Source organism: Rhyacophila brunnea, unplaced genomic scaffold (genome assembly GCF_057557595.1).
Source record: "Rhyacophila brunnea isolate RB1 unplaced genomic scaffold, BYU_Rbru_1.0 scaffold_7, whole genome shotgun sequence".
NCBI classification, from domain to species: domain Eukaryota; kingdom Metazoa; phylum Arthropoda; class Insecta; order Trichoptera; family Rhyacophilidae; genus Rhyacophila; species Rhyacophila brunnea.
In genome coordinates this window covers 29,647,003-29,670,898 of record NW_028233339.1, presented here as the reverse complement: position 1 = coordinate 29,670,898, position 23,896 = coordinate 29,647,003, and the positions used below count along the sequence as shown (strand labels likewise).

The 23,896-nt window shown below is 28.2% G+C and overlaps 1 protein-coding gene across 1 annotated transcript in view; it reads right to left on the bottom strand.

Moving 5' to 3' along the window:
* Positions 1-16,928, bottom strand: part of mmd (disintegrin and metalloproteinase domain-containing protein mind-meld) — a 572,581-nt gene extending 555,653 nt beyond the window's left edge. The window contains exon 1 of the mRNA XM_085957408.1: positions 16,821-16,928. Within this exon, the coding sequence (XP_085813534.1) occupies positions 16,821-16,893 (73 nt within the window). The 5' untranslated portion in view covers positions 16,894-16,928. The remainder of the gene's footprint in view (positions 1-16,820) is intronic.
* Between the last annotated feature and the right edge of the window lie 6,968 nt (positions 16,929-23,896).

Genomic DNA, 23,896 nt, shown 5'->3' with positions numbered 1-23,896 from the left:
TCAAAAGTTCATCAAGTGCAAATAAGTCCGACTGCAGGAAAAGCTTCTTAAATTCAACGGTTGTACAGTCATCAATAATTATAGAATAATTGAACATTTTTGTCACGGATGTTTTCTATTTCTAAATAATATTATGATATTCATCGCGACAATTACTTATATGAATATATTTGTTGAAATTTGTTTTATTATTTTTTCACCTCTGTTGGATTCACTCAACACATTTTAGCAGCACATAACTTATAATTCATTTCGAAAAACGTAAACGAGTATGTTTTCTTAATTCCGAAAATTCCGGTATTTTGGATTTTTAAAACCGGTATTTCGGTATTGATAAATACTGGAATAGCGATATTAAAATACCGGTATTGCAATCCCTAGTACTTACGTAGTAGACGAAGTGTAAAATTTTCATCCATAATTTAAACCAATAAAGTTGTTCCACCAAATTGTTCATAAAAAAACATAACAAACGATAATAATATAGGAATTGTGATGATAGTTGCTAACCTCCGATAGGCGATGACACATCAAGACACATATTTAAAGCACATTACGTCCTTGAAAAAGCTGTGTTATTTTAAAAACATTACATACTATTAAAAAGAACATAGATATTTTGTTAAAATAATTCCAGAATATCTTTGAGTATGGATGATATTTTTTTTATTGGTATATGAGTTTTCAAAAACCTTATTTTGATTTTTATTTAGCCGATTATAAAAAGTAAAAGAGCATTTAACCATTTTGATTCAAACGAATCTCCTGACAAATTAACTTGGCGTACAAATTACGAGTTTGGAGCAGCGATGTGTTTTGCACATTAGGATGAACTCACTGCCTATAATAAGCTTGGACTACGGACAAAAAGAATACAATGTCGTTTTAATTGATATTAAAAAAAATTCAGAATGATGCTCTCATCTTGGAGACCAAAAAATAGTAGGGTCAGTTAGCAAAATCTTCCAGAACATATCAGAGCCACTGTCAATAGTGTTACTGAGGTTAAAAATGTGTAAATAGATAGGTAACTTTTAGGGCACAATGATGATATATTAATCTATTATATAATAATAGTATAGGAATAAAATCTTTGAAAATATATGATCCCACTCAACATTATACAAAGATCAATACATAATTTATGCTAGTTTATGTATATATTTTTGACGGCCAAGAAATCTAAATTAGTGTAGAATGCAGCCTAGTAATATGTATATTATTTGGCCAGTCATGATAAATAGTTGGTAAGTTTTCTGCTAAGGCCGGCGTATAAACTGGCAGTATAAACGAAGCATTAAGATATTTGGATCCTTCCATACTAGGGAGTGAAATAATAATTACACCTCACTGAGTACCGGACGATTACGAAAGGTCGGTGTTACCCTATGAATGGATAATTATTTCCGATACATGAAGTATAAAACCTTCCTTGACAGCCACCATTACGAGAAAATTTAATACCAGGGCTGTGACAATGAATTATTCTCAACTAGATTGAGTAAACTTTCAAGTGGAATGAGGCTTTTCTAACTCTCACGGCGTAAACTTTGTGGTAACAATTGGTTTTGGATTCACTGACACAAAGATGCCGAGCAGATTAATTATTTAACTTGACAAATAATAATGTTATTTCACGCTCAACTTCGTATTTCAAATCGTTAGCATGGGGGTGGAATTATTATAAATTGAATTCAGTATTATTTTAAATGTACATAATTATCATGTTTACATAGCTATCATATTACTACAACTACTGGGTGATATAAAAGTTAAAGTATTATAAACATACTACGTAATCGTTAATTTTGATAGTTTTATTAGTATAGAAGACACGTTGGGAGGAGCAGAGAACCAAAAATAACCGATACAATATCACCAATAGCAACTGTAGTAATAATTAAAATAAGCCTGATAATAATAAAATTACTGCACAATAGACGAAACGGCATTAACGCATAAACAGGGTTAAAATTCCACTACATTTTATCGAAAACGGTTAATTCATACAGTGTAAACTACATTTTACTTGATATTTTTGTTTGCAATATTATTTGACATCTGTCTGTTATGATGAATTGTGTATTAAATAAGTATTACTATGCATAAGGCCTTTAGTATTTTAGCATAATATACAATTTTCTCAAAACAATATTTCACACTATGTACGTACCTACATATTTTATTACCACGTTTTTCTTAAATCGTATTCTTGTTTGTCCGGTGGTTGTTTATCCAGTACAAATCTTGCAATCGATTTTTATTACCACGTTTTCCTTAGCTCGTATTCTCATTTGTCCGGTAGTTGTTTATACAGTACAAATCTTGCAATCGATTTTTAACTAATTTCCCGACATTTGAAACTTTTAGAATATATCAGAACACGATCCCAATGCATTCTTTTAATACTTTTAGCCATCCTTAAGTAGAATTAAATTCATTTTTAGTTAATTCTGTTTTGTATGAAAAGTTATTTCGGAAGAAATCCGTAAAGAGTAAAATACTATTATTGGTTGCTAAGTGCTAATGGAATCAATATGAAATATCAAAATGACATTTAAGTATTCTATAATATTTATTCAGTACTTATTTCTATCAAGTACAAAAAAAAAGTATTTAATACATAGAATTGCCAAGTTTACATGATTCAACAGAAAATTTAAAAACGTGGTATATAAAAAATTATTTTTATCTTGTAATTATTTAAATATATGTATAGTATAACGAGATCCATAAGTTCTATAAATCTTTGCCAAAATAATAATATACAGATACAATTAATAATACAGAAAAGTTTAAATAAATATAACGGAGAAAACATTACAAACAAATGAGATCAGTTTTTATTTTAAAATAATAGTTTATTCAATATTAATCTAAAATATTCATTTCGGTCCAACACAACCCTGTTTCAAATATTCATGTATCCCTCGCATGTAAGTATAGCACCCTATCCCTGTGTAGAGCATCTCAAACCATCCCCTCATCCACCAGGTGGGCCCAACGAATATTTACTCGAAGGTCGGGGACGTAAAGACGCCACAGTTTGAAGAAGGCTTCACCGTACTACAGTCTTATTGCGAACGGTCTACCGAAACAGCCTCCGGAATTGATATATTTTCACGAGAATGCCCTCAATGTGACCCGATTTAAAGCCTGAACTTGATCGCTTGTTTTGTTTGCTGTAAGTGTTTTGCTTTATATGTACCTGTAGGTACATAAGTACTTAGGAAAGTATGTAAGTATAATACGATTTATCTGACATATAAATAAATATGTAATATTTATTATATTCTATTTTATTGGATGGAGCTTTATCACATAATTTGATAATAATGTTAGATAACTAAATGTTAATACGTATATCACTTTGACATTTATCTCGGCATGATTTTTGGTACCTACTGACCGTTTGTGTAGGTAAGTACCTACTTATTTTAAATTTTCTTTTAAGATTTAATTTATCAATTAACATACCTATTACTACAGATTTTATTGGATAATAATAATTATTGAATATGCTAAATATTCATTTGTGGATTATGTTTTATACTATAAATTGTTATAGTAAAATATTATATAATATAATTATAATATATACGTCATGCTTTTAAAAAGGATGTGAAAATAGTATTCTTCGTCACCATAATGAAATAAAGGTATTCTACTGGTTTTCATGTAAGTATAAAACATAATTTTAATAACGTTATTTCGATATACATTGGTGAGGAAAAATGAAGCATGAGTAATAATTTATTATTGAAATTAATACTTATCATAATAGTAAATCAAAATCATAACAAAGGTACGAGAAAGGTATTTGGAAATAAATGCAAATGTATTAGGTGCAAAGCGAGAAGCAACGATGAAATCAATAAGCTTGGTGTATATGCAGTCCAGAATAGAAACCCTTTCAATAATTACAATCGATTTGCATACTAGAAGAAATCTGCACTTGCATCTACAAATTTTCACGATAAGATTGTTCCACTACAATAATATATATATATATATATATAATATGGTTATTTTTGATAAGATAATTATATTATCTGGAATGCTTATAAATCTTCAATTTAATGTAATGCAAAACGTATACCATTATGTATTGAATATTTTAATTGTACAATTAATGATCATATTATAATTATAAAAAATATATTTTACGATACCAGTTTCACTCACATGGAGAGCTTTACCACACTTGATAAAGTCCACCGAAATGTCCGTCCAAATGCGTAGGTATATTAAAACAATTTTTATATTATGAATATCATCATCATTTTATTGTTTATCATAAATTACTACTAATTAGTAAACGCAAAATCTCTCAAAAATATAAAACTATCATTATATAATATACAAATAAATACTTAAGCTCCATCTAAAGTATGTTTTTACTGCCGAATTCTTGACTCTATGAACTTAGCGATAGTAAATCCATGTATTATCTATCCATTTGCTTATATCCATGTTCAATTAAAACAATCTTAAAAATAAACAGTCCCTTGTGGAATCTCTATTTAATAATAGTATTTGTAGTTGTTTTAAATAGAATTTTCAGTAATTATACATTTCAAAACCATTATTTAAACGTGCTGTAGCGGTTGGACTTTAGTTTTATATTATAATTAATAACAGAATGCTTACGGGCCCTTTCAATTAATTTTGTAATTAACGTGTTAATTTGCATTTGAAAAGTAATTAATTAAAAACGTAATGGAGGAAATTTATATTACTATTACCTATATCATGTAGAAAAAATACGAGTGTTTTATTCACTAGTCTATCATAGAATAGTAAAATTGCTTCCTACTGTAAAAGGTTATTTTAGTAATTTAAATACTAAAATGACCTTTGAATGGTCTAGTAAGTATACAGTTTCTACATAATAATACTATAACCAGTTTGCACGAAAAGCCGTGAGACTCAATTATTAAAATCTGAAATCACAATTCAAAATATAATAACCAGTGTCTCTAGAGGTGTCTAACAGAGATCACGTTCAAAGGTTATATTTGGAAATAGGGGTTTGGTTGGGAATAAAAAGGATCCCAAAATAATTTTAGCCTATATTAAAAGTTGGAAAACGGACCTCGCAGGCACATCGGGTATTAAATGAGGTGACTTGCCTGGCAAAGTTCATATTAATATATGAAGGGCAACAATACTGTTAAACCAAGGATATTTTATTTAAAATGATGTCAAAATTTGGTGAGAAATTTGAATAGTTTGGCTTTTTGGAAACGGTATTTGAATAACTTTATAATGATTAATTTTATATTAAAATGTAAAAAAAAAAAATAATAAAGATAATTTATTACGAATGATCTTTATACTTAATAAATTAACACATAGAATTAAGTAATAGTTTTTTGTTAATATTTTGTTGTATTTTATTCTTTCTGTCAACTTTTTATTAAAACTTAAAAAAAAAAAAATCACTAAGTGCAATTAATACCTGTCACAGAGCAAAGTCTATTTACGTTTTATACGTAGTTATAATAGTTATTGTAAAATCATGATTGGCAAAAATCTTAGGCCTTATCCGCATGACGCGTTTTGATGTTTTTGACGCGCATTCAAGGTACATGCGACCTCATTGAGCCGTCCATATACACTTGTGCCGTGATGAATGTCGCGCGCGGTTGAGGTAAGGTGACCTCATTGAGTTGTCTACATGCACTCTCGGCGAATCGCGGCGAGACACGCGCCATGTGGACAAGGCTTTACATTCATGCACTTTTGTCGTCATTATATTAAAAATTCTTTCAAGAATACATACATATTTTATTGAAAGTTAAAGACTATTTTTAATTTAGTTATGAATGACAATTTACAAAAAAAAATGTATTTTTTTATTTCTCTACAAATGTTCAAATTAGTCACATATTATCCAAGTATTTTTAACATGGTGTGCTAAAAGTGACCAGACCAGACCCTCTAGAATCGGCCAATTTTCAAACTGTCGAGGGACACATGCAATTAGAAACAATACAAACGGTACCCTAATAAAGTTGGCCATTTCATTTAGAACTCAGGTCTCGTAGCAAAATTGTTGAAAATTTTGAAATAATTTTCGGTATTCGGGAAAACCAACCCCGATAAAATAACGTCCCAATTTTTTTATCTGTCGTTTACACGTGAAAATTTGATGTGGAGCTTTGCAAATATTTTGGGTAGTTACCCACCTGATGAGTTGTGAAAAACTTTGAATTAATTTAAACTTATGAAAAATACGGCAAAAATTCTGGCGGTATTCAACTTGTAAATAGGACGTTAACTTAGTACAAATTTTAGGTAATGACATTACTATATTATAAATTATATAATTCATTCAGTAATGCCGGATTATTCTAAAATGAATCTTATTTAGATACCTACCTCGTTATTTATAATATTATATTATTATGTACCTACTTACATATGTAAAAATTTTCAAACTTACTTTATTGTTTATAGTTTTTTTTATTAATGTGTATTGGAAATTGGTACGGCCATAATAAATACATTAAAATATTTTATTATGTCTATACATATATATATAACTAAAAATAATTATAAAAAAATCTATTGATTTCTTATATAAATTAAGTTGGTATATTTCATATACCTACTTGATTTCTGATCGTTGAACAATGGTTTTTTTTACTCGAAGGTAGGTAATACTCCTATAAAACCGTGTGCAAATAAAAACGTGAAAATTTTATACTGATTATAGAAACGTTTGACGATAACTACCTCCATATAATATATATGAGGATAAGTGTAGGTGTAATCAAACCAGAGAAAAGTCCAAAGCTTTTGAGAGGTCTTATTGAATACTTTTGCAAATACAATTCTTATATTATTTGGAGGAAAAAACTTTTATTATCTCCCATAAAAAATATTACATGTTTATTAAATTCGCCAGATCTGTTTGCTTTTCAGGATTTATGAGAAAGTTTTTTCCGGGTAAATTTAATCTTATAAAAGAAATTTTACGTCTTCCAAAAGCAAACAAAAATAGAAGTAAATAAATACATCGGGTTTTTCAATTCTTTTAATGTAAGAAAAATCATCCAACACACGACTTTTGTTGCTTGATATTAGAACTGTCCTTTTTTATTAAAACTTGTATTTATAAACAAATAAAATGATTAAAATTATTATCTTTCTGAAAGCCTTTGTGAAATTTAACTCAATTTTTTTATTTGCTATTGGACAAAAAATACTTAAAAATAATAATATTTTCATGTCTCAAAGAGATTTATTATCTTCTTTTTTTAAATTAAAAAATCTCTTTTCATTTTAATATTATATTGTAATATTGCAACATACACAAAGAGAGTGATGATATATATAATAAAAATGATGTATGGGATTGTGTTATTTTTAATAGCTTGTATATAAAAGACTTTAAATGTCGTATCCATTCAAAACCGTTGTTTTATTGTATGCATAAAATTAAACGACAAAACACATTATATCCCTGCATGAAAAATATTCAGCAATGTATTGTGTTTTTATGTTTGCAGGAAATTCATAAAACCTCCGCGCAGTTATAAATTAGGTTTTCTCTAGTGGACTCTGAATATCTGACTATATACTATAGAGAAACCACAAACCGTGTTATACCAATTACGATACAGACTATAAAAAAAGCTCGGAAAAAAGCTATAAAGCTCCCGACCAAAATAACTTGCAATAAAAAAACTAAAAAAAAACATCGTAAGATAAGTCATAGACTTGTCATGTTTATAATATTGAGATTTTTTCAAACTTCTACCAAACGTGTTTGTATTCATATCTCAAGTTTTACTTTCTCGACAGATGGTATGCCATTTAGACCGGATGGCCAATATATTTATGATGGATAACGAATGATGATAAAAACCGAGGTTACGCCTACATATTTCGTTTGATTTGAAATGACTGCCTAGTTTTCCACATAATATGGCTGTTGGAACATTATGAAAAAAGCATACCATACATATAGACTGTAGCTAAACTAAGTCGAATAGAGTTTTATGAATTATTATCGCATAAATAAAACAGTTTTCTGGAATAAAGTCAATTATAATTCTTACAGAATTAATTCAATATATATTTTATATAATGAAATCAGTAGATAGATATGCACCTTCAACATGCACCTATGCAGATTAATATGAAATCAAAATTTCTTACATATTGACTTTCATTTAAATTGATCTAACATCACTAAAAAAATTACCAGCTGACAGAGCTACCTGTCAACATTTGCCATTATCTGTCAAACTATTATGAGGATATTCTATTATTTGTTGTATTTCACGAACCGATTAAAATAAATGATTCCTGTATTTTTGCATCGGATGGTTTTTAGAATTAAAAACTAGGTAATTAGATAAATATTATAGAATTTTCGTTTACTGGTATATTTTCTTTTATCTTATCCCATATTCTAAGTCTTTTTCCTATCTCGCTCTTACATACAAATTAACATATGTTTTTTCTTATGCGTTACATCTAAATCAACACAAATATGTATATATCGTAATTAGAGTTTTTTTTATCAATCTTTCCCATAACAAAATAGAACACATTATTTAAATGTGCTTTTAAACTACGTAAATTTGTGCGTACTACATATTGAAAATTTCATGAATAATATAATATAGAGATAAAAAACACAAAAATAGAACAATAAAAATATCAAAAATAAAAAATAAATCATAGTAAAAGTATCAAATTGTACATCGTATGTAAATCCCTCTTTTACGTTAACCAACCTTTTTGAACGAGTTTTGATAAGTAGTGTGGCAATGTTATGAAAACCAAATCCCCCAGCCTGTGTATACTGTTATATTGGCTCTTTAAATACAATGAAATCAGTTTTGACATTAATGTATTACATAAACCCTTCATATAGGGACGCCTTCATATTTTGCCATATATGGCTTACATGTATTTTGTAAGTAGTAAATAAAATTAAAACGGCACTAATAAATTATAGTTTATTGATAAATTTAAATTAAATAGTTAAAAACAAAAAATAAAAATGTTGTGATTAGGTATTCCAGAACACTACAATATATTATTCTAAATATTAAAGAGTAATTGAATAGTATAATTAAGACAATACTATGTCGTTTAAAAACAATACAATAAAATAAACACTAAAACAACTACTGTAATTTAAAACAGTGTTCAATTCAATTAATTGCGTAGTCGTAAAGCAAATCGACCAGAACTTAACACTTATGGTGGCACATAAAACTCAGTTCAATGGGTACGGTTATAAATGAAGGGATATTTGCATTATTTTGTGGGACAGCTTTATACAAAGCATGCTTTTTATGACACACGGTGGCAGGAATTATGTCCACTACATAATGCTAGAATCATTAATTAATACGTAATGGAATCGTCTTAGGTATATTGCTATCCAATGTATTTGCCATTTTTTTGTTTGTTTTAAATTAGAGTGTCATATTACTGTATGATTATTATAAAAAGTAGGCAAAAGTTGGGTATTAAAAAATGTGAAATAAAAACTTGAAAAAAACACCTGACCGGAAAACTGTTATATGTTTATAAAACAAAGTAGATTACAAAATGTACACAATATTCTTGATTTCATTTTAAATTATAATATTATTTTTCACGCTATTAATACTGTTATGAAGGATTTTTAATCATATATAAGCAGGGATAGCTTTAGCACGAGTTCTTTGCTTCCACTATTAATTCTTGGTCCCTAGTTTTTTTCTACAACATATATCCACTGAACTCGTGATCGTCAAACGGAAAATTTTTTATCCTGTCCTGCAGTATTTTAGGGTTTTTTAGTACTACTGTATAACTAACATTCGCTACATTTCAAAATCAGCCAAGTCCACCTTTAGGTATTTTTTTTTAATTTTTTTTTTGGGAATTGCTGAAGAACTACTGCTGTCTAACATTTCTGCATTATCAAAATGTGGAATTTATTAATTTTAAATATTCTATACTCGAAATAATATAAACTTTCACCCTTGTGACTGTGTATTTGAAAAAATAAAAAGCTGTTATTCTCCTATTCATCTATTATAGATTTGGCTGAATTTGAAATCTAGCGACACATTTCGTGAGCCTAATACTACAAGGTTCTAAGTGTTCGTTCTTGAAAAAACAAACCAAACAAAGAAGTAGTATTCTAAGCTACCTCATTGTTACTTTTGTTTCTCCAAGGACAAACACTTAGAACCTTGTAGTTCTCCACTCGCGATTTATCCAACGGTTAAACATTCGACTTTTAACGTTCCTGGTCCCTTGATGTGTGTATTATTTATATATTACACGTTATTCAACGTCACCAACATTTGCATCTACGGCTTTATAAAGACTAGTTCTTTTCATTTCTCTTGATTCCAGCCTTTTTGCTATCATATTTACCACGTACCTAGTATACAATATTGAGGTTATCTATAATAAAGTATATTATTCTATCAATCGTTTCCTGTGATTTAGTTATTTTGCATGTTTTTAAAAAGTATATTCAGTGGTTTTGTTTATGCTTTTACAATAAATAGACGTTAGCCACTTTATTACCGTATTATCTATATGTGTCTAAACCGAGGCTAAAAATATTATAATAATATTCCAGACAAATCTAAAATTCACGACTTATTTCACATTACCAATCAACAATCACGGATACCTAAATAACAATTTAAATAATTAGGTATTTTTACTAATAATAAATAACGCCATCGAAGTCGTAGAAAAACAACAAGGATCCGTGTACCTACATCATGGATCGTTGTATCTCTATTATAACTTTATGAGTATGCTGTGGCGAATATGAAATCGACTATAGAGGAAAGTGACCTCTGTTTATTACAGTGACTCCCTTTATGACATGGCGTCCAAGCGTCAAATTGATCGCAGCCGTACGATGACTGGGCGCATATATGGCACCTCACCCTTCGATATATCATCCGATTGCCTAGCTTGTGCTCTATTGATCGATGCATTTAACAATATTGTTTGTCGGCATGCTGTTAGGTAATATATTATATTAGTTATATGATGGTTTATAAAGAAGTACGTCAGCAGAATCAGTATTAATAACATATTGACGCCCACGATGCTCGAGCGGTAACGTATAAGATTTCAATGTCGTAGGTCCCGGGTTCGAATCCAGGGTTTGGTAAATTAAAATGTTGTTCTTAAAGTGTGTTTGGACTTAGCGTGTCGAAGTAATAGGTTGTTAATATTCATTTTTGTAAAAAAAAAATCTGTCAATACGATATAATTATGATCCTCTTAAGATCAAATATGGTGATCTGTAAAAAACGTCATAATATAATATTTTGGTAGGTATTTAAGCATATATTAAAAAAAACTACATGATTAAATATCATACACTCGGAAAATTACGTTAAAGACCGATACGAGCATAAAATACAATGTAAGTCATGGAAATGCAGTCAATAAATATGGTAGTATCAATAGAAACCTACAAGGTAAAAAACATTTTTTTTATTATAGTAATATTTTCATAAAATCATAAAATAAGGAAATGTTAAATTATATCAATGTTAAATCTTTTAAAAATGGTCTTTGAAACAAGCCCAAAACTTCTAGAACACGCGGTGAAAACGCAAAATTCTATTAAGATACCAAACAACCGTGAAAGTCTCAAAAATATAAATCAAATATTTTTTTTAGTTCAATAATAATGAAAATTGTATTTAAAAATAATAATTAGAAGCTTATTTTCTTTAACGACTAGTAATTTAGTAGTAGCAAGTAAATATTTGTTATAACAAATGAAGTAAAAAGAATATCTCATTTCAACAAAATAAAATGTTTATCAATTCTTAATAGGTAGCAAGACTGGATGGGGACACTATTATTAATTTGAATTTAAAAATATCATCTTTTAAATCACATTTGATTTTGCTATCGATCTCAACAGGCTTAGACACATATATACTTAATTGACACAAAATAATGGTATCTTTCAATCAAAAAAATCTAAGTCACTGATATACCGTACAAGTTAATTGTAAATACTTCAAAAGAAAGACATTTTTAAAAAGGTTTAATAATTAAGTCATTACTTTCTTGACATTTTATTCTTTCCTTCTTTACCCGCCAGTTAAGTTGACGTCTGCCTTTGGCACGGCTTTAATTTCTTCTCATCGGAATTTCATCAAATAACAACAAAATAAAATTAAGCCTGTCAAAAAATTTTCTCCCTGAAAGCGTTATTATTTTTCCGGGAAATCCTGACAGTTTACTAAATAAAATATTTATCACGCATTAAAGAGACATTATTTTATTTTCAAGCATGGCAAGAAGTAGGTATTACTTCTCATAATACATTTTAAAAATATTTTTTGTGAAATCTATTTTACTTTCAAAAATGAACAATACAAATTATTTAAATTAGAATAATATGAAAAATTGAGTATTCATAATGCGTTCGTTTTATCTAATTTTTTGCTTTTTAACGCCCCATTTATGCGCAAAACAATAAACTCGAAATATTGGCAATAGTATGTAAATAATAATAAATGATTTACAAATTATATAGTCATTTACATACCTACTAAAAATAAGATCAATCTGATGTTGCTGAATATAATTTAAATAAAGATTTAACCAGCCAATCATGTCATAATTTATTGGACTTTTAAAATTTTTGTCACGTCTTTCTTATGTAGTATTTAAAAGCATTTCAATATTGAGTCTGACCCAATTCACAAAATATTGTACTATCGTGCTCAATGAAACGTTATTAACGGTGAGCTTGAAGTATATATGTGAAATATACAAAATCAAATTCATCTTAGTTAGTTTGTCATAAGAGTTATTCATTTTTACATAACTATATCATAATATTATCTTTACTAGACAAATCATCGCCAATATTATTTGTATATGCGATGTTTCACGGATAAAAAGCACTTTTATTAATTTTATTGTTTTCCACAAAAGGATTTCAAGTTACCTATACACATTTATATTTTTAGAAAAAGTGATGTTTTTTAAAATACATAAAAAATATTAAAACCATGAATTAGTCAAAAATCTGTATGACAAAAAATAGAAAACTTAATAAACTAAATTATTATAATAAATATGACTATTTTATATAATGTTATAATAAGATGTGGTCGTGTGACAATTTCACATTTTATAATATTTTTTTACAATTGTATGTTTATCTTTGACTTAAAAAAATATTTTTCTCTTTAATGTTTTCACATACATATTATTTATTAATTAATACAGTTGAAATTTTAAATTATAATAAAATGTCTCAAACTGCAAGCTTCGTATTTTTCCGCTAGGTGCGTCTGCTGGTATGCCTCTCCCCCTTAAATGAGAACGTGTGTATACGTATTATCCTTTCATCAATGGAAATTTATTTTATGTATAATACCGTACAGTGTTACAATACATCTGTTTGAATATATTTATGTAAAGTTCTATATCTATACAATTAATATAATGGTAGGTATTAAAATAACTTAACAATATTACAGGATCCGGAAGTTCGTGGATATAATTTCGTGGACGAACAAACACCATAATAATAATAATAGTACAGTTCAACCTACCTGGCATATTAATAATATGCGCTCGGTATCTACACGCTTGTCTATGGTAATACGTCAAACTATAAACTAACTTTCCGGTGATGTATTATGCATCGAGGCTATGTAGACCTACCTACCTACAGAGCACAAGTGTTTTGCCAAATTCTAATTTCCATACGAATTATATTAAAGAATTCGGCTATGCGTAATATCTCCGACAACGGAATTCATTATGTATTAGAAGTTTTGCGTGTTCCAAATTTATTTCAATCTAGAGCAGTGACTCTCAATATTTGTCGTTTGGGGAGAGTTATGTAATAATCAATTTGTATCTTTTTCAAGGAACTCCTACGACTAGTACACATAACTGCCGACAAACCTACACTATAAAATAAACTTTAAATAAAATGGTTTTAATTTAATGAATATGAAATAAGATTTTGGCGTGTTGAATAATGTCATTGATATTTTAATTGATAAAGGACGGTGATCGAATTTGATGGTTATAGAAGTGTCCTATCTGGTGTAAATATTTTCTCTAATTTCTTTGAATTTGTCATTTTATATCCTTGAATCCATGAAATTCGGTTATCAGTGATCCAAAATACTTATTTTATATTTAAAATAAGTAATTACAGTCGCTCATTATGACATCTTATTTTCAGTCAATTAGAAAACACATAATCTAATGAGGATTGAGGATATAATATATAGTCAAAAAATCATACAAATAAAGTAATTGTTTTTATTGATGTTTATCGAATAGGTTCTGAATAATACACATAAGAATACAACTTTCATTATTAAAAAAAAACCAAACCATCCGTATGATAGGTAGGTAATTTTTTAATAATTATTAGCCTATTTATTTTATAATTTTGCTTACGATCAGAAACTTTAGTCGGTGTTTTATTGGATAAAAAATTTGTCCGGCATGCGATATGAGTGTGGGTTCAAAACCCATTCGGTTCAACTTCATAGATGTTTCCGATAAGTATATTATTTATGAGAGTACTACATTTTTAAATCTTGTAAATTACACCCACGGTGGCCGCGCGGCATAAGCGTTGGACTATAAAGCCGTGGGTCCCAAGTTCGAATCCTGGGTCTGGCAAGTACATATATTGTTTTTCAATTTGTGTGTGTCAGGGTATGGACCTAATAGGTTGAGCAAGTGGCTGACATCCATTTCTCGTAAAAAACAAAATCTGTCAATACAAACTTCCACTCTGTGGAGGCCCATATGATCCTATCAGGATCGGACATGGTAGAGAGAAATTGTTCAGTCTTAAATGGAAAAGAAATATATACGTCTGTAAATATAACAATTGATTCAATGCGAAAATATTTTAACGAAAATACATTTTTTTCTTATATCCTGCTTTTTATGGGTTTTGTGGATTTCAATAAATCATTCGATGCAGAATGACAATGTCAATTATTTATCGATATATATGTACATAATTTTATATGGCGTATTTTTTACTGTTACTTTTATGGAAAAGTCAAATTACGTATTTCGTAATACGTTTTTCTGACGTTGAATGCGACTCGATATCTGATTTCAATTTATTTTCCATCGCCTCATAATAAAAAAGTCTTTTTCAATTTAAGCGCGTAAATGCTTTACGGCAGGTATAAAAAGTAAATTTTGTAATAAACGCCACTCATACCACTTTAAATGAGCCATCAAAATTTTGTTATGAGTTTTATAACATGTAAAAGCCCTTATTACTGGAAAATGAAAGAATTTCTATGAAAGCTTGTCGATCGATTTTTGTTTAATCTAGTTTTAATTAAAAACTTCCGTTAAAATATCAGTAAGTACTAATATAAAATATTTAACTATTTAAAATAATTAAAAGTAATTATTTAACGAGAAAATAAATTTAAACTATTATAATAATATTACAGTAAAGCAGTGGCGTAGGGTGAAGGTAGGTTGTTAAGATTTGACATAAATGCTGCATAATAAACTTTGTCAGTTATACTTACTTTTTTTCATTAAACTAAAACTTTCATTGAAAAAAAAAATCCTGTCTAAACAAAACCATATTTGATAAAAACTATCTGAAATTATTTACGATATAATGGCATAATCTTAAATACTTTTTAGAAATACGAATATATTTTTACTATTAACTATTACGGCATAGTTAACGCACGGTTTAATTGATTTTCTAAAACTAACCAACACTATCTGCAATCTGTAGTCATATTTCAATGAAAACAAATATAGTTAACAAAAAGAAAACAAATAAATAAAGTTTAGTATGCACTATCTATGTCGGATCTTAACAACCTTCCTCCACCCTCTGCCACTGCTGTATAGTATCATATAATTGTGTATAAAATAATATATTGATTATAAAATAATAGATTTTTTCAAAACCTCTTAAAATTAATAATATGAATATATATATATATATATATATAGGTACTTGTAGCTATTAATTTATAATACTATCAAAATAGCTAAAGTAGGTATTGATTTTCGTTATTTCGAATAATAATTCTAAACGACGTTTACTACTACTTTTTTTCCCTTTTTAATATAAATGCTATTAAATGAAGATCGGAGTATCAGAAAATGCTTGGTAATGTACAGCTACCTAATTATTTTATTAATATATTAATATTTTACCTAATTTTATTATTTAAAAAGTTTATATTACATAGGTATATATTTCTCAACCAGTCATTTTTTTATTATTTCTAATTTTTATATAAATGTATTATATTCAGCAAAATCTATAGCTACAGCTGATTCGGTATTTTCTAATAACACATAAAACTATTATATCATAATTATACCATTCTATTTATTCTGTTCTTGTAACATTTTTCTAACGATTTTTGTTTTATCTATGCATATTGTACTAATAATAATTGTAATAATTACTATAATATACTTATAATACTAGTAATAATTCTTCAATTTCTAGATCGCTCAAACATGCATCTAAAATACTGTCTACAAATACAAAAATGCACAATTTTAAACAAAATGTAAAATTGTAACAATGAAGTATGTGTGTGGTAAGTTTTTAATAAATATAGTACCTACATCAAAAATTATAAATGTTTAGTTATATTTTTGGTTAAGTAAATATTCCAATAGTCATCAAAGTTGTCCAAAGGTAAAGCGTTCAAAGACACGCGCAGTATACCTTCATGGTTTTTGAAATCGAACTTTTATACAAGGTATTGTATAATAAGCAATGGTAGCCAATTATCGGTGAGGAGGGTGCAATGAAAACATACCTCCGGCCAGAGCCAGGTGCGCAGCGGCGAGGTAGAGGAGCAGCCGCATCGCGGCTCCCGCATCCACACCCATGCGCGCCCCTTCCTTCACTCACTGATTCGCCTTACCTGAAAATTACAAAGAAAATCATTAATAATAATATTATACCAGAAATTACAATTAGAATAATGCTTTCTAAAATTGAAATATATTGGCACCCTAATTTTATTTTATTTTTCGGAGAGATTTATTAGTTTAAGGAAATAAACATTTAAAGAACTTCACTTACACATTCAGATATGCGCATAAAAATAATGACATAGTTTGTGAAGCTTTTCGGCTACTTATAAGTTATAATATAATATTATATATATATTCTGCATTGCCCACTGATTATATAATTATTGAAACTTACATATTTGTGGCAATTTGAAAAATCAAATTTTCCTTACAAAATAAAACAAAATTTAGAGAAAAGATATATTATACATATATTTTATAATAATACATTCTTTTTAAAACCGGATGTATGCAACTAGCGCGTTTCATCAGCTCCGTATGTGCAAGGCCGGCCATAGAAAATGAGCGTGTATACATGCTGTACATTACACTTGTACTAACCCTGGTTGATTGTTTAAAATAATTTAATATAATATTGTACACACATTGCCATCTTTTAGAATCATGGTGAATACCGAAATACAAGACAGCCTTTATGATATACAGTGGAACTCTGATCTACCATTCTCGCATAAATCGTTTTACCGCACGGATCGTTCATTTTTGAAAGTCCCGCCAAACACCCATAAGAACAATGTTAAATAATCCCGCATTAACCGTTCCTCGATTTATCGTTTTCCTCGATCTATCGTCTAAATATTATGGTCCTGTCATATATATTATTATCCCGATTGACCGTTTTTGTTGAATATTTTTCATTTTGCTTCCGTAAAATTATTTATGACACATACATACAGACCTTTTAGATGCGTCGCTTTGTTTGCACGGCGCTCAGGCTTATCTCGCATCTCGTATCACGAGTTTTTATAAGTCGCAACTAAAATTCCCCTAAACTAAAATGCAGGAGATAAATGAGTTTTAATTTTTTTATATTTTTATGTATCCCGCATTTATAGTTTTTTTACCTTGACTTTTATCTTGAAAACCATATAATCGGGGTTTTACTGTACAAACTTTTAATATATTTCCAACAAAAATTTAATGTTTATACGGTTATTTTTGCGGCCCACTGGGTACCGCCATACCAATACTTCCCGGCATTTAAAGGAAAGAGGCCCAATAACAGTAGTACTATTTAACAGCACTACATAGTAATATAATCAGGAACACCTAGGCATTGAGAAAATCACATAAATATATTGTGTCCTCACTCGGAATCAAACCCGGAGCTCCCGGAGTAAATGTCAGCGCCTTAGGCACTGCACCACGATGAATATCATATTATCATGAAAATAGAGAATTAAACCAATATGGTCTAGATGATAATAAATTATTGTATTTTTATAAAATATTTCTAACATAACGAAGGTAAAACCTGAACTAAATATTTTTGAAAGAAAGATTTACAAAGAATATTCGTGGTAATACCTTTAATGCATATTATTCTAACCTGACCTTTTATTTGATGATTTTGGTGGACGTTAAAGAGAACTTATATTCATATATATCATGAAGAGAAAACTACAATAGATAAGATATATTTTGCCCTACTATTCAACCATATAAAAGTCTCTGAAATAACTAAATACGCGATCAAAGATTAATTGGTAAGTTGAGTACCTATAACCTAATAATCATTGGATAAATAAGACATCGGACTACTGAAACTGAAAATGTACAGAAGAGAATAGGATACATTTTTAAATGTGACTATTATAATAATATACTATAATTTTAACTAATGCTGAAGACGTTTTAATTTCCTAACTATTACATACCGCTATAATATAATATTATCTAAATATATTGTCATTGACGAGAGAACTCTTTAAACAATAGTCCGTAGTCTCTCTAGTCTGTAGAGTAATAGCCTCACGTCTGACTACAAGTACCAATAACTTCAAATACTAATAAGATAAACGTATTTGAAAAATATGCTAAGTATTACTACAAAAGTTAAGGTATAGATCGTAAAGATATACTGTATATATGAAAGAATTACGACTACCGTTGTTTTATTATTTTCTTGTGTATGAATAGACGCTATACCAGGATGTAATGAAGAGTTTAGGCTTTCAAGATATGTATTTATAGATAGATGCATCCTTAGATATCTTTAGACTGATTGGACTCTCATTCGAATGGAAAAGAATCTAGAAGTTCTGCGTAGTATCAAAATAAGAAAATTACAGTACCTCGGTCATATTATTATGAAAGGACAGCACTCCACTACACGTCATCGAATAAAATATCAATGGTGGATAACGTTGCCACATTAAGTGACTTAAAAATCTCAGTAATTGGTATGAGTGCATCTCCACCGAATTGTTTAAGTTAGTTGATGATAAATCAAAGATAGCCTTTATGGTAACCGACCTCTCTTAAGGGATGGCACTATAAGAAAAAGATGTATAATAGTAATATGAGCCGATCCTACATTTTCTATTGGCTTATTATTAAATTTGTAGGTTAATAAAACATATTATAAATCTGATTAAATGCCTTAAATAGATGAATTAAAATATACTACCATGAAAAAAGAATGTGTATAACATACTTACATTTTAGGTAGGTAACTATTTTATATGATAATTTATTATTGAATAATAATATGTACTTATAGTAGGTAAAATTTACAGATAAAAATATAAAACTTTAACTAGAAAGACTACCTCTATCATCAAATCTACTATATTTTGGGAATACAGTCAACATCCTTCAGCAAGTTGATCAGAAACCAAGTTTTTTCTAGTTTTCCCTTATGTTATCTTCGCGCAAAACCTTTTCTTTTCACCAATTTCCAGTTGATCACACTCCAACTAGATTTCAAACTTTTTTACTATTTTAGCCTTAATGCCTTCGTTGTAAAATGAAGTGAAGTAAAAGATATCCTTTTACGGTCCAAAGCTTGCATAGTCTACTACAGAGACACAGAGCATATACTTTTATACGTAAACAACACGGCGAAGTTGTAACGTCACTTAATTCAGAGAAGAGCATTCACTAATAATTTGAACAATTTGATTTAATGCGTCTTATTTACACGTCATTTTTCTTAATGAATTTATCAATAACAATTTATTTTTGTAGATTAAATATTAGTTTTTAATTAAAAACTATATTTTTTACATAAAGCTTAATTCAATAAAACAGTAAGTATTACAGGAATTTGTCAACTTGTTCATTTTATATTTATATAATATGCTATTATTCTGAATACATTATAATACCATAATAGGCATAGTATACCTGTCATTTATAATACATACCATAGTATAAATACCTTTATTCAGGGACTGTAGTAATAACCTGTATCATACTAAAAAGATGAAAAACTCGAGTCCCTTAACTTTTTTTCTATAGAACAATAATGTTACATAATTATTTATATATTAAAAAACAAATTAATATGAATAAAATGAGCTTATATTTTTTTTCATTCTTAAACTTGGTATAGATAAATATACAAACCGTTTACATACATCTGTATAAAAACATTTTAAGTGTTGTTTTTACTAAGGGATGACTGAAATTGAGTAAGGTATGAAGATATTTGTCGAGAAATGTTTACTCTTTCATATGAAGTAGAAACACTTTGTCTCTTAGTTTGTTGATCTTATTAAAGCGTGCAACGATGTGCACTATTCTATCAATATTAAATTTGGCAAAAATGTTTGAAAATTGTAGTACTAGATAGTAGATGCGTTGATTATTAATATTATATTTTTTGTGTATGGGATATCTAATTAAGTATATGAGAGTAAATTTTTATAATTTTATATTATGTAGATCTATAAAAGGTTTTATAATCATAATCAGTATAGCCCTACTAGAAAATAGACAATTAATCTTCAGGCATTGCACTTGTGAAGAACAGAAATGAACATCCAATTGAAAAAACTAATGCAGACAGTGATTTCAAGTGGTGGGTTTGCTTTCTCGAAGCCAGTTCAACTTCCCCCTACGCTGGTGACAAATGAGGCCAATAACCATCGCAAGTCCGAACGACCGCTTGATACTGTTCCATATTGGAAAACTTTCGAGCGTTAAGTTTCGCTTGATGCACTGGCAAAGTGCTTAGCTACGTAAGGTATATGGGTTGCTTGCGGCCTGACATTTAGATCCACTGCATTGGGAGGTGATAACGTAAACTTAAACTCTCTCGCAATCGAACAACATTGAGAGCGTTTTCCTATCAACGTTAATATATATGTTAAAACTGATATTAGCTATCACACGACAGTTATAATAGTCAATATTATTATAATACTTATTTCATATTGTATAATAAATAGTACAAACAATCGTACATATAAAAAAATATGTAAAATACTAATTTTAACCCAGGAAAAGATGATGATTTATTTACTCGTTTTAAATCAATGAATTTGGTTTTCTTGAAAGGATTAAACAGTATTTGTAACATCTCAATACTTTAGTGTTTTCATATTATAAATAAAAATATATAATGACATGTAAGCATGTAAGTAGATGATGGGCGGGACAGGAGTAAGTAATAAATAGTGTCCAACCACCGAGGAGCATCCTGGATTCGATCATTTGGAGGTTGACTAGTAGGCTTAGACAGATTTGATGGTGGTGAAACTGTATCACAAATTAATGCGGCTTATTTTTACAATGGTGATAGATAATGTACTATTATTTTGATATTTTTTGATATTGTAATTTTTCATCAAAAAAAATTAAATATTAGTGCTGTTCATATTTTATAATAAACGTATCTGTACACTTTACTAATTTAAGACAATTTTATATGACTATAGGTCAAATAAACCTCAAACCAACTGCTATAAGTGAATTTTAAAATATCCAGCTTAACGAATTATAAAAAAAAACACTTTAATATACTTTGCCTTCATTTATGTATAACAAGGTTGTCTTTAACGTTATTTTAAATATTTTTTTACAGTATCACATCACAAATAATACAATAATATAAGTTATTCGTATTGTTTGTTATGTTATGACTAAATAATAATATGAATATGCCTATTGCAAATTGCTTCTTATATTCACGAGATAATAGCAAAAGACCATATAATCTGAAAGTTTTAAAAATGTTTTTACTACCTCATTTATTTATAGAATTACCAAAGAAATCAATAGAACAAATTTTGATAATCACATATTACGTTGTTTATATTATATAAAAAACAATTTACTAAATTTGTAAATTAGTATACATAAAACTAAAACAAAATGGGAACATCAAAATTAATTGCATATATACTAAATAAACCTTTAATAGTTATCAATACAAGCTGAAAAGAGCAGATAATTAAAGTTAAACTTTTAAAAAGAAAAACACTAAATTCATTAATAGTGTGTACTTTAAAAACTATTGTGTTAAACTCTCATATATATTGTATACCTTTTTTCAAATAAAACTTTAATTGTAGTGTACATATTATTATTATGTACCTATACCTACCTAATTTCAACAAATAAAATTTGCAAAAATAGTATTAACAAACAAAATTATGTACACTTACGTTAACTTAAAAAATACATTAAAACATACATGATAATATATTTTAAAAACTATATAATCCAGGCAGTTATAAGTGATTATACATTTCAATAAAGATGTAATTTTTAAATACTACGACTTTTCTAACCCTCTTTAAATTTGTTTTATGAATTTATTAACACCAGGGCTACACAATTTTATATACATAAAATGGCGAGCAAATAAACTGAAATGAATAACAAGAAACATTGACGATTTTGAAACAAAATTTGTTTTACAAAACAGCGCAAAGCGTCTTATAAAATAAATGCACTCTTTGTTGCAATAAACATCGCAAATCGCTGCCCTGGGACAAGATGGGGGCCATCTCTGCGGCCATTAAGGTGACCGCAAGATTTTTCTTTATGTATCTTTTTCGAAATGTGTACAATTTTGTCTTCGATTTAGTGATTATAGTAAATAGAAATTGCATTATGTACACAACTGTGTAACCACAAAACTAAACTTATACAATATAATGAACTGGTCCCACATTAGTGGTTAAATTTTAATTTTGCTTCTAATTATTAAAAATTTCATTTCATATTAAATTGCCATTATATATTTAATAATACGAGATACTATTTCTATTACCGATATGATCGATATTTTCTTTCTTTGTCGAACATATTTTTATAGGTAGTTTTATTTACTACCATAAATATAGTTTTAATGACACTGAATAAGTACGATTAAACATATGATCATCTTATAATAATATCCACAATTTAAGAACTCCTCAGTAAGATATATTATAACTACTAGAAAAAAAAATTACAAAAATGCGACGCCCAGTGGGACTCAAATCCGCATTTAGTAGATTCTTACCAATGTGCTCTACCAACTAAGCAATGTATATCCTATTTGATTATGACGAAATTAACTAACAATAATTTTTACATTTTTGAAACGCGAAATAAAATTGCTTCTTAATTTTGGCATGTGTCGCATTTTTATCAAAAAAAATTTTCCTATTGGTTATATATTTCTTGTTTTCAAATAATATAGTATGTAAATTATATCAAATCCCCTGCTTACTTATAGAATTGATAAAAAGGCTTGTAAGTATTTTACGATTAATAATGTAAAATGTATATAATTTAATTCTATACGGTTAAGACAACCTTTATATTGTTCATTTTTTAGATAAATTCTTTTGGTACTTTGCAACAAATTTATTTTTTAATGATTTTTCTAAATTATATTATGTCATTTTTTTCATATATTTTTAGGTATATCGAAAAATATCAATATTAATTACCAGTTATCAGTACATTTATCAGTTTTCAAGCAAATATTTAGTTTACTTAATTTATATCATAACTTCTTAGTTTATTGTTTGTTTATACCTATATCTTATAATATTATTTAATTCTTGTTGGTACA